Source organism: Triticum aestivum, chromosome 7A (assembly GCF_018294505.1).
Source record: "Triticum aestivum cultivar Chinese Spring chromosome 7A, IWGSC CS RefSeq v2.1, whole genome shotgun sequence".
NCBI lineage: Eukaryota > Viridiplantae > Streptophyta > Magnoliopsida > Poales > Poaceae > Triticum > Triticum aestivum.
In genome coordinates this window covers 565493475-565505237 of record NC_057812.1, presented here as the reverse complement: position 1 = coordinate 565505237, position 11763 = coordinate 565493475, and the positions used below count along the sequence as shown (strand labels likewise).

The window sequence follows — 11763 nt, the reverse complement described above, 5'->3', positions numbered from 1 at the left end:
AAGAGGTGGATCAGCAGTACCGTGTGGACAAGGTTGCAGGAAAGCTAGTCACTTGGGAGGGTCATAACATAACCTCCATTGGTCGCCCGGCCCTCGTCAAGTCGGTGATCACCTCCCAAGCCATCTACTTTATCACACCGCTTGTGGTTTCCTCGGGCATACTCCACGACATCAACAAGCTCGAATAAGCTTTCATTTGGGCCGCTTCGGACAAGACGACCGGGGCAAAATGCAAGGTCAACTGGGAGGCGGTTTGTCGTCCTTCGGAGTATGGTGGATTACGCGTGCTCAATACCGATAAATTCACACGTGTTCTTAGGTTACCTTGGCCTTGGTATGAATGGAAAGAGCCTTCCAAGCTTTTTGTGGAGATGCGGAACCCATGTGATGAGTATGATCTCAAATTCTTCTATGCTTTTTCCACCATCACCATCTGCAATTGTGCGAAAACACCATTTTGGAGCTTGCTTTGGCTTCTTGGGCGAAAGAACATGGATATTGCACCTCTTATCTTTGAGGCTTCCTCAAGAAAAAAATGGAAAGTTCGAGAGTCACTTCATGGTAATGCATGAATATTCAAAATCAAAGCTTCTAATATAGTTTCCGCCTAGCACACATGTGAATTTTTCATGCTTCGGATGCTCCTCAGATGTTAACCTTGATGACCAAACCAAAGATGATATCATTTGGAAGCACACGGCCTCGGGGCACTATTCGGCGGCTTCCGCGTAAATCACAATTCCTAGGAATGACCCTCTCTATGATGGATCGCATGGTATGGAAGGCTTTGGCACCGCCAAAAACGATTTTTGTCGCTTGATTGGCTCTCCAAGATCTAATTTGTATGAACGATAGGTTGGCAAAGCGTGGATGACCGAATTGTGGGCTATGCCCACTTTTCAAGAGAGTCCAAGAATCCGGTGATCACCTGTTCTTCAAGTGTCAGTCCACGTTACGCCTATGGAACATGGTGATTAACAAGCTTCATCTAACCAACATTGACACGTCCCTTTGGCACCTCCAATGCTCCGTCAAGGATTGGTGGTCTAGTCGTTCCGGCTCTAGTATCCCAAATAGGAAGGCCATGGCATCTTCAATCTTGTTGGTTTCTTGGTCAATTTGGAATGAGAAAAACACTAGAGTCTTCCGTTATAAGTGTACCCCACCGACAGTTCTTCTTAACACGGTGGTTGACGAGATGAAGCTGTGGATCACTGCGGGGACTAACCATTTAGGGAATTTGATGACGACAGAGTCATCCTTTTGTTTGTAAGGGGTAATTGTAACACTAACTTTATTCACTTCTTGTTTAATATATGAGGCAAATAGTTTGCTTCTGTTTCAAGAAAAAACTTAATATTGTGAAACGAAAACATAAACGGAATTTCTTACACGGAAACAAAAGTGGAACAACATTTTTCGTGTATGGAACTTTCCATTTTCTATGTCTATGTGAGTCAGTCCAGCACTCGATAAAAGTCATGTAATGGCATAGTAACCATAACACCAATACCTAGTAACTCATGTTGTTGGGACAAAATCTCACCTCACTGGCCGTCGGCTCTGCTGTGAAAACCCTGCCACTTTCAAGAAAAATGTGCCAGCAATCAGTTCCGTTCATTTTCGTTCCATTTTCTTACCTAAATATGATGGTGGTGATCATTAATGGTTGTTGTCGTTTGCTGCGGTTGTTCTCGTCATTTTCTTTCTTTCTTTTGTAATAATTTGGTTGCATGTATTCTTGGTATGTAGCTTTTGAATCATATCATTTCGAAAGTCGGAAGTAATTGATGTCTTCTCGATATTATTAGGGACATACTACACGTCAAGTACCTGAAAGCGATTCATCTATCAGTCACCACTAGTTCTTAATCCAACGGTCCAAAATAGAACCTTTCTCCTCTCTTCTTCCTTCTGCCCGCCCTATCGCAATGGCCGGCCTCCACCACCCGCGACTGACGGGCGCTATCGCGCATCACCTCGCCGCCCGCCCTCTCCTCAACCTCCCCCCACCGTCGTTGTTGGCCATCGCCCTGACCATCCCCCTAAGCTCTGCACCAGTGAACTACTCCGACGATTCGCCCGCACCCCGCACCTCTAAGATAAATACTGAGGTTGCTCCCTAGTGAATATGCACCCCACATCCCTAAGATAGATAGTGGGGTTGCTTCTTCTCCGGCAAGGTGAGGACGGGGTGTCGACCCGTTGGCTGGGCAGTTGAGGTAGTTGCCAGTCTGCCCGGGTGCAAGCCTTGGCTCTAACACGCGGCGCTTGCGGAGTTTCTTCTATAAAAAAGGCCAACGAGGGTTAGCCCTTGGGTTGATCTAACTTTTTTTCTTCTTCGACGAGGTTGCTTCTTTTCTATCGAGGTCCGACCTCCCCATCTTGCGCCCCACGATAGAAGAAAAAAGGTGACTAACATAACAAAAAATATCGTACCTGAAACGTAGCACGCCGGTTCTGTCCCCCCGTTCAAAATGCAGCATGGGTGGCATGCGAGAGCTCACCGGAACGAACACTCTTCCTGTTTCCTGGCCCCGGGCAGGCCGGAATCGCTTTACACCACGGAGAATCAATGGGCGGTCCGGCGGGACCTGTAGTTTCCGTGGGCTATCTCTTCTCCTCTGCCCGCGCAGCCGGACACAACAAGCAAGTCATAAAGCGGGCTAATTGGTCCAGTCCAGTGCCGTAGCTGTCGCGCAACTTGCGTGGAGAAGGCCCAGGATAAGCTGACGAGCCCACGAAACAACGAACATAATAAAAATCCCCGGCGCGCAAATTATCGCGGAAGTTAAAGGACGCATGAGGGAGTTTCTGTGTGCAGTTTCAGCACACGCGTGTGGACTAGATGATGACTGTGTGGACGGAAACTGATTTGCCCACACGGCGCAGCTGTCAACCACGCCCCGCTGATCATATGGGCGAGCGCTCTAACGCCCACACAACATGCTATGCCTACGTGGTTCTGAAATTTCAACATGTTTCTTTAAGATTCGTGCAAAACATAGCAAACGGAGATCAAAACGTGTGGATGAAGTGCAGATATGTCATATGTATGGATGTTATCATTTGAGAATAAATATGCTTGTACTTTAGAAGTAGGCAGTCACATTTGGTTGGTCTTACCGATGAAGATCACCGAAGTTTAATAAAGTTAGAGAGATTTCGGAAAAAATAATCCCCGGTGTCTTTTCCCGCTCTGGCCCACGCCGGCCACTTGCTCTTGCTGCGTGGCCGTGGCCACGTCGCCGGGTGCGCCCGGTTCACCGTCCGTCCGCCGTGCGCGCGTGCGTCCACGTCGCCCAACCAAACGCCAAACCCAACCCAATCCGAGAACGGGGCGCAGATCAGCCAGCGTAAGCATAAGCCACCGCCGCCACTCGTTCGGTCGCTCCGTTCCACACCCGGCGCCATGGACGCGGCCGTGTCCCTGCACCACCACGGGGCGCTCCCCGCCGCCGCCGCCTCCCTCCAGCCCCACCACCACCAGCGCGCGCTCCACCTCAGGCACCCGCGTCACTCCTCCTCCATCTCCGCGCGCCTGACCGTGACCGCGCCGCCCCGGCGCTCCTCCTCGTCATCGTCGGTCTCCGCCGCCCCGGCGGCGCGCCAGGCGCGTGCAAGCACCAGCACCATCACCAGCAGCCGCGCCGCCACGGGCTACGCGGCCGCGCTGGCCGACGCGTCGCTCCGCGCGGGCACGCTGCCCGGGGCCGCCCGCCACGCGCGCGCCCTGCTCCGGCGCCTCCAGGAGCCTCCCCGCGGGCAGCGCCTGGAGGAGCCCGACGCGCGGGTGGGCGCGCTGGTGCGGCTGCTCGTCGGCAAGGGCAGGGCCGGCATGGTCGCCGACGTCTTGGCCGAGTTCGCCGCCCTCTGCGACCACCTGCTCGCCCCGCCGCCGTCCTCGACCTCCAGCAAGCGCGCCCACGCCCACGCCCACTAGCGCCTGATGCACGTACGTGCCATGCTAGCTTTTCGGTTTGCACTTGAGGAGTACGTAGCGCCGGCCCAACTGCTTGCTACAGCACTAGTCTATATTTTTATGATTGTATGATTAACTGTGAGCACTATCCATGCGCGTACGCACAGCATCACAAGTCTTCTGTCCCAACTGCTCGCCACCATGATCATATTTTGTAGTCCATGGAACCCAGATGTTTCTAGCCTTGTTTCTTCGCCATTCAACCGCTTGAAACTAAAACAATCCATTATTGAGAGGTGCCCCGCGAAACATTACAGATGCATAGTGACAATCCTGACATGTCCCCAATGTAATAAATACTCGAGCTGTCGCGTAGAAGAGACCAGTTAACTGAAAGGCTTAAGTAAGAGCTGAGGCTTACGCAATAATCGATCGGCAGCCTGAAATAAGACGTAAGCATAGCAGTTGAGGAAGGGGTGGCATGGCATGAAGTTGAATTAATCACACCATGCAGTAGAAGACGTAATCCATCCATCTCCGTCGATGGGTCGCTCGGGCCGACCAATGAACGTGGACGAGTGACTAGGTTAGGCACCGCGTGACACACGAGGCCGTGACATCCGGCGACGTCGATCCTGGTGATTGTATATATGACTTGCACGCTAATCCTCAACTGCCGTGCCGTGGATCTATATATTCTGTAGCCACATGTTGACACGAGGCCGTGGTACTGTTTTTGTTTTCGCCGTCGAATTCTTCTGTGTCAAAGGATGATGAACACATGGGTTGGAATGGAGTGGACACGCACGGATGGACTTATGTGGGTTTCGAATATATGGATGAATGGATGAATGATCATGCATGACGATCGGCTTTCTGCCTAATCAACTTTGTGGAGGAAGGAATACTTACTGAAAGAAAGAGGAATGATGGAGCTACGTACTACTGCACGTACTGGACGCGTCCTGCGTACTCTACAATGAGTGCCGAAAGAGAAAGGCGCCGGCGGCAGGCAGGCAGGCAGGCGGTACGTACCCGGCTACCTGTACGTAAGCAGTTGGACATCACTACTGGCTATAATGAACCAAGAACAACACTTTGATCTTGCAGTTGTAGAATTGGCAGGATAGCTAATAAAATAGAACGGGAAAAATTGGCAAAAAAATTCAATCAAATACTAGCAGCGCCTCCATCACTATAGTGGCCTTTCAAGTTTCAACCACTCTCTCGCTCCCCTATGTGGCTATGTCACCCACATATTTATATACACGCAGAGACGACATACGCGCATGAGCTAGCCAGTGTCCGTCTGATACAGGCCGCCATATATAGGTGCAGCCGAGCTAGCCTGCCGCCGGAGTTTGAGTTCAGACCGATCGCCGGAGGCAGCCCGATGGAGGAGGACTACGTGTTCAAGGTGGTGGTGATCGGCGACTCGGGGGTGGGCAAGACGCAGCTGCTGGGGCGCTTCACGCGGGGCGACTTCTGCCTCGACTCCAAGTCCACCATCGGCATCGAGTTCCAGACGCGCGCCGCCGACATCGCCGGCCGCCGCGTCAAGGCCCAGATATGGGACACCGCCGGCCAGGAGCGCTACCGGGCCGTCACCAGCGCCTACTACCGCCATGCTCGTCTACGACGTCACGCGCCGGGACTCCTTCGCCCACGCCGCGCGCTGGGTCGCCGAGCTCCGCGCCCACGCCGACAAGTCCATCGTCGTCGCGCTCGTCGGCAACAAGGCCGACCTCGCCGCCGTCCCAGGGCGTCGGGAGGTGGAGGCCGACGAGGCCGAGGCCTTCGCCGAGGAGCAGGGGCTCTTCTTCTACGAGGCGTCCGCGCTCAGCGGCGACAACGTCGAGGCCGCCTTCCTCGGCCTGCTCGAGGAGATCCACGCCGCCGTGTCCAGGAAGCCGCTGGAGGCGGCCAGAGGCAACGGTGACGGCGACGACGACGTCCTGGTGCTCAAGGGCATTTCTCTGTCGCAGGAGCTGTCCATGATGGAAACCAGCGTCATGAAGACACCAAGCAGGTGCTCTTCATGCTCGACGTGATACGAATACGATACGATGCCATATGATGTATTCAGCGATTAATTAATTCTTGGCTGGAAATACAAGCGTCTCAAATCGTTCATGAAACCAGCGCCGTGAAGACACCAATCGCGCAGCTCATGGCTGACAGATTCAGCATCTCTTGCTGAAAATACAAGCGTCACTGATCGTTTATGTCATCCGAGGCGAAAGCGAAGAATCAAAACAGAGACAGGGTTGTAAATAATGTTCAGATGATATGAAAAGAACGAATGGTATGATTGAACCATGGAATGGAATGGTGATGGAAGGGCACATTTCTTCAGTATGTATAGGAGTCTGTCTACCCTACAATAGTCAAGTTCCAAAACGAAAATTACAAGATGAGCAGACCAGAACAAGTGTTCCACAGAACTATTAGGATTCTGAATTTTCCACACAGAGAACGATGGGACTCAAAACATCAGTGCGGGGCTTTGCCAGCTGCAATAAACTTCAAAAACCAGAGAGCGGCCCCACGACGCTAACCGACCGAACCAATACATATGCTGAATCTAGGTAGGTAATGCCAGCGCTTACTCCACTGCGGGTTTTTCAGAGATCTAGCAAAAGGAAAACCTTCTGTTTTTAGATTAAGGTGAAGACGGCTCCTGCGGTTCCGACTGACTGTTCTGAACTATTCGAGACATCAGCTTAGATATCTCAAAGATTGCGCTCTGTACCTGGTCATCTTCAGGATCCGACGGCCGGATCCACTCAGGCGACTGGAGACCTGACGCCGCACTGCTTGCGGCCTTCTTTCCCTTTCTAGATGTTGACAAAGCTTTCTCCAGGTCCGATTGCCTCAAGGGTCTTGGACTCTGAGGCGGCAGTTACAAGCAAAAAGGTCAGAACCAACGAATGCATAATGAGGAACTTACGTTAACAGTTAATAGCTTTATGGTCCTATTTCGCTATCCAGACATAAATGCAGGTTTCCCAAACAAAAGGGAACTTCCCTGATAGGGTAGAATACCAAAGGGAAGTTAATTCACTGTAGAGAAAGTACTGAATACTCACATTGGCTCTTGTCCCATCTTTCTCGCTGTTCAAAATCTCCCTGATAGGATAGAATGCAGCCTGCTTGCACAGTTCTAGGATGTCTGACCCAGTAAAGCCCTCACATAAACTGGCAATGTAATCGTAATCAATGTTAGACTCGATATTTTCTCCCTTCAATATAACCTCAAGTATCTTGCTTCTTTCACTGCGAGAAGGAACCCCAATTTCAAATATCTGCGTGAAGCGCCTGAGGATGGCCTCATCTAGCTCAGAAGGTCTGTTTGTAGCAGCAAGCACCATCACACGAGCATTCTCTACACAACCATAATAATTGTCAGGAGATATTACTTCATATGGAAGTTTCTATTGTAACTTGCACATTCATTATTTACAGATGTATCATAGGCCAAGCAAATCTCATGTGGGTAACCAACTGGGCATCAGAACAAATCTGCTTGATCATTCATTCTCCAGGAAAAAAAAACTATCTCATGTCCACCTTAGAGATCAAAAGTTTGGACGTATAACCATGACCACTTATTATCATATCATTTTATCTTCTGTTAAGATTGCAACATCCTTTCTGCATTTGATATTCCGAAATAAAAAGGATATTTACTAACTTAAAATTGCTGTACTACTACAGCTTAAAGTTAGCATCACAGATCACATACAAGCATGATACATGAACACCTGAAGTTCACATAAATAACACTAACCACATAAAAGCAACAAAAAAATTTACATGTACACAAAGGTAGATTCTGAGTGTCAGTTTTGCGTTAGGTTGTTAGTCTGATTGCTGTACATTAGTTGCCCCATGTTTGTTAAAAGCACCTCACCTCATATGACTAGCAACAACAAGTGTATCATGAAGTAAACTACTAACAGACTCCAGTCTGCTCATTTCATTCTTACAGAAATACCTTTGTGACATAAAATGTCATACTATCTAATTTTAACTTGAGATTTCTAAACCAAGGTGTAAGGTCAAGGGAGAGTACTCTGAACAAAATGGCATGGTTGAAAACATTTTCACTCAAATAAAACAATAATCCAGGTGTCATACAAATTATATGATCATGAGAATATCGTTGGCACTAAAAACCGAAACCAGTAGATTCCTAAGCAAGACAAAAGTAGGCAGTAAACCAAGTATTTATTTAGCGTAATTACATGAACAACACTTCTGTGAAGTCAATTTCCCATAAACTTGGACATGAAAGTTGTTGTATTTACTGCTAGTACTCCCTCCGATCCATATTAATTGACGCTGCTTTAGTACAGCTTTGTACAGTACTAAAATTTGTACTAAGGCAACATCAATTAGTATGGATCAGAGGGAGTACATTTGTTAGGCTTAGCTGAACAGAACAGAGAATTAAATTACCATGTAAATTATTAACACAAACAAAAAAAAATGCATGGTTTAAATGACCAAAAAATGAATTTTGTTGATACATGCTTTTATGGGATGAAATCATGTAAGATCATCAAATTGACATGTATTGGACTGAGGTCAAGCGGATATATGTAAATTTTTACATACTTCCTAAAAATACGAGAATGAAAATTGTTTACGTAGTGTGAACATATAGAGAAAATGTTTTTTTCGCCAGCATGGTTCTAATGGGGTAATGTATATTTGATAAAGATGAAATCATGTAAATCCTCGACTGACTATTGAGTTCAACGGAACATTGAAGTAAATTGTATATAAATCCTAACAATCCAAAGTAAACTGTATATAAATCCTAATAATCCAAAGTAAGATGTCTGTAAGGTGCAAATTATCAGGAGTACCTTTTGTTAATGGACTATACTCTATGGTGTGACAGGACAAATGTGCAACACGCGCTGGATGTAACACGCATCAGCTATACGTCATCGACTCATCATCGAGCGTGTGCGTGCACGGCCGATCACGTGCGGACTGTGTCGCGCCATAGGACTTGGTTGCACAAGTCAGCGCGTTATAATTGTCGTTCGTTAATACATACATTTATAGTGCAATTTTGATGACATTACTTTTCAGTACAGACCAATATGTAAAGTCCTCGGATAGTGGCATATGTCTAATTGTTATCTGCATGCAGACTGCTACTCTAGGCCACAATACTACTCCCTCCATTCCAAAATTATTGTTCAAGGGATGGTTCTAATGGGGTGATATACTTGATAGAGATGAAATCATGTAAATCATCGGCTGACTATCGAGTTCAGGGGAACATTGAAGTAAATTGTATATAAATCCTAATGATCCAAAATAACAGATGTCTGTAAGTTGCAAATTATCAGGAGTACATTTTGTTAATGGACTGCTCTATGGCCCGACAGGACAAAACGTGTGACACGTGCTGGATGCAACACACGTGAGCTATGTGTCATCGATTCATCATTGAGCGTGCGCGCGCACGGCCGATCACATGGTTGCGCACGTCAGCGCGTTATGATTGTCATTTGTTAATACATACTTTTATAGTGCAATTTTGACGACATTACTTTTCAGTACAGATCAATACGTTAAAGTCCTTGGATAGTGGTACGTGTCTAATTGTTATCTGCATGCAGACTGCTACTCTAAGAGGCCAAGATACTACGTACTACTTTACAACGTTGTTCGTAGATATGAGCCTGTATTATAAATATATAGTATGTTATGAAAGCAACAAGGGAGAGTGCTCACGATCGGTGGTGAAACCGTCCCATAGAGACATGAACTCTGTCTTCATATTAGTCAAAGCTTCATGGTCTGTGTTCCGGCGCTGTCCCAAGAAACTATCAACCTCGTCGATGAAGATAATGGCGGGCTGGAGCTTGTTGGCGAGACTAAACACGGCAGACACTGGCACAGAGTTACACAAAATGAGCGTCTTTACAACAGATATATACACAGAGCAAAGGTTAGAAGCAGGAAGGATCAATTCCAGCAAACAGGGCACAATCTTGGAGGTGGCTTACCGAGCTTCTGGGCGTCGCCGAACCACTTGCTCATGAGATTGGATATCCTGACGTTGATGAAGACGGCGCCCGACTCCTTGGCGATGGCCTTGGCCAGCATGGTCTTGCCGGTCCCGGGCGGGCCGTAGAGGAGCACCCCCTTCTGAGGGCTGAGGAGCTTGCCGTAGACGAAGAGCTCCGGGCGGCGCAGGGGCAGGATGACGAGCTCGTAGAGCGCCTGCTTGACCTCGTCGAGGCCGCCGACGGACTCGAACTCGACGTCGATCTCGTCGGGGTTGATGACGTCGCACGCAATCACATCCTGCGAGCAATCCGGGGATTAAATTCGGGCGCGCGTGCGCGTGCGAGGCGGCGAACCCTGGACTGGACTGGATTGGGTTGGATTGGAATGGGTGGAGGGCGGTGATACTACCTCGTAGGGGGTGGTGGAGATGAGGGGCCTGCCGAGGCGCTTGGCGATCTCCTTCTTGTGCTGGAGCGCCTTCTTGGAGGACTCGCGGTTGGGGTCGAGCTGGCGGAGGCCGGCGAAGAGGACGAGGCAGCTGAGCGCCGCGCTCGCCGCGTACAGCACCAGCTCCTGCACGAACCGCGACGAGGAGTCCGTCGACCTCATCGCCGCCGCCGGACGTCGATCCCCGCGCCGCTCTCCGCCCGTCGTTGCTTGCGGGGGAAGGGAAAGGGGAGGGGGGGCAGGGCGGGGCGAGATGCGTGGGCGAGGGGGATTGGATTCGTTCGCTCGTTGAGGAAGGGGATGGGATGGAGAAGGGAAGAGGGACGGGAGAAGGGATTGGGATTTTAGGGGGGCGGGTCGGTCCGGCCTTGGGCTTGGCGTGCCTTCCTTCAGCTTGGAGGAGGGTTTGGTCCGCGTGGGTGGGATGGGATGATACTTCTGGTCGCTGTTGCGCTGTGCGCCGCTCAGGCTCTCCGTGAATAGATTGGTTGGGTCGGCCAAAGGGAGCCCGGATTGATTGGCTCTTTTCTTCTTCTTCTTTTGTGTTCGACTAGGATGTCACTAGCTCTCATTTGAGTGTTTGTCAAAAAAGAAAAGCTCTCATTTGAGTATTTAGCCAAAACAAACACCGCAATTAGGGCAACTCTAGCGGATTCGTCATATGGACGACCGATGTACGAGCTATGAGCGCGTTTCATATTGATATGCAGACCACTGGCGGCGGCAGTGAGCAAATACAGAGTCGCTATATCACGGCCTCCATATCTTTTCGTTTATTTATTTTTTTTCTTTCATTTTCTTTAATAATGAAGGGGCGGATTAAACCCAACCGAACGCATGTTTCAACATGATAAATTACGATAAACTATAATAAAACTATAAAAGGAACCAAAATCCGCTTCATTACATACTATAAAACTATCACCGGGAACAGAATTTGTCGCATCACTATAATTAGTGACTACAAATGACATTTAACGACGTTTTCAACCCATGCTATCTACATCGACGCCTACACTCCTAGATGCCCGACGTCGTCTAGTTGTCGCCCTCATCCTTCTCCTAATCGTCCTCCTCCTCCTTCGTCGAGGAGATATCCTCTATCCAAGCGTAGGGGTTGGACACACGAGCGACTGTAGCACCTCCTCCTCCTTAGTGTGTGCAACGTCATACTCACGGATGATCTGCGCCTTTTGCAAGCCTGGATGGCAATGAGCTCGATCACCGCGTGGATCAGGGACTGGGGTACCGCCTTCGGTTTCGGTTGGGTCGTGACGGGGCGGCGGCGTTGAGCCGGACGAGGCATCCAATGGGGACGACGTCCTCTGGCTCCTCCTTCAACTTGGAGGAGGGTTTGG

General features: G+C 49.2%; 2 protein-coding genes and 1 pseudogene across 3 annotated transcripts; 2 read left to right on the top strand and 1 right to left on the bottom strand.

Moving 5' to 3' along the window:
* Window positions 1-3636: 3636 nt before the first annotated feature.
* On the top strand, window positions 3637-4180 carry LOC123148275 (uncharacterized; the record flags this gene model as incomplete). Its single annotated transcript, XM_044567655.1, is given in 1 exon segment — window positions 3637-4180. A coding segment is annotated over 1 exon segment (307 nt), but the record flags the coding sequence as incomplete, so codon positions are not given.
* A 259-nt stretch (window positions 4181-4439) lies between these two features.
* Window positions 4440-6145, top strand: LOC123148273 (ras-related protein RABA4d-like; annotated as a pseudogene).
* Window positions 6146-6210: 65 nt separating this feature from the next.
* On the bottom strand, window positions 6211-10793 carry LOC123148272 (outer mitochondrial transmembrane helix translocase). Of its 2 annotated transcripts, XM_044567654.1 has the most exons (6): window positions 10367-10793; window positions 9955-10255; window positions 9680-9838; window positions 7012-7307; window positions 6675-6812; window positions 6211-6554 (listed from the first exon to the last, which is right to left on the bottom strand). In XM_044567654.1, exons 1-6 carry the CDS (start codon window positions 10565-10567, stop codon window positions 6528-6530), a joined length of 1122 nt encoding a protein of 373 aa, XP_044423589.1. In that variant the 5' UTR covers window positions 10568-10793; the 3' UTR covers window positions 6211-6527. The 2 variants fall into 2 exon arrangements, with proteins under 2 accessions (XP_044423589.1, XP_044423588.1); XM_044567653.1 differs by having other exon boundaries at window positions 6211-6812; window positions 10367-10792.
* Window positions 10794-11763: the final 970 nt, after the last annotated feature.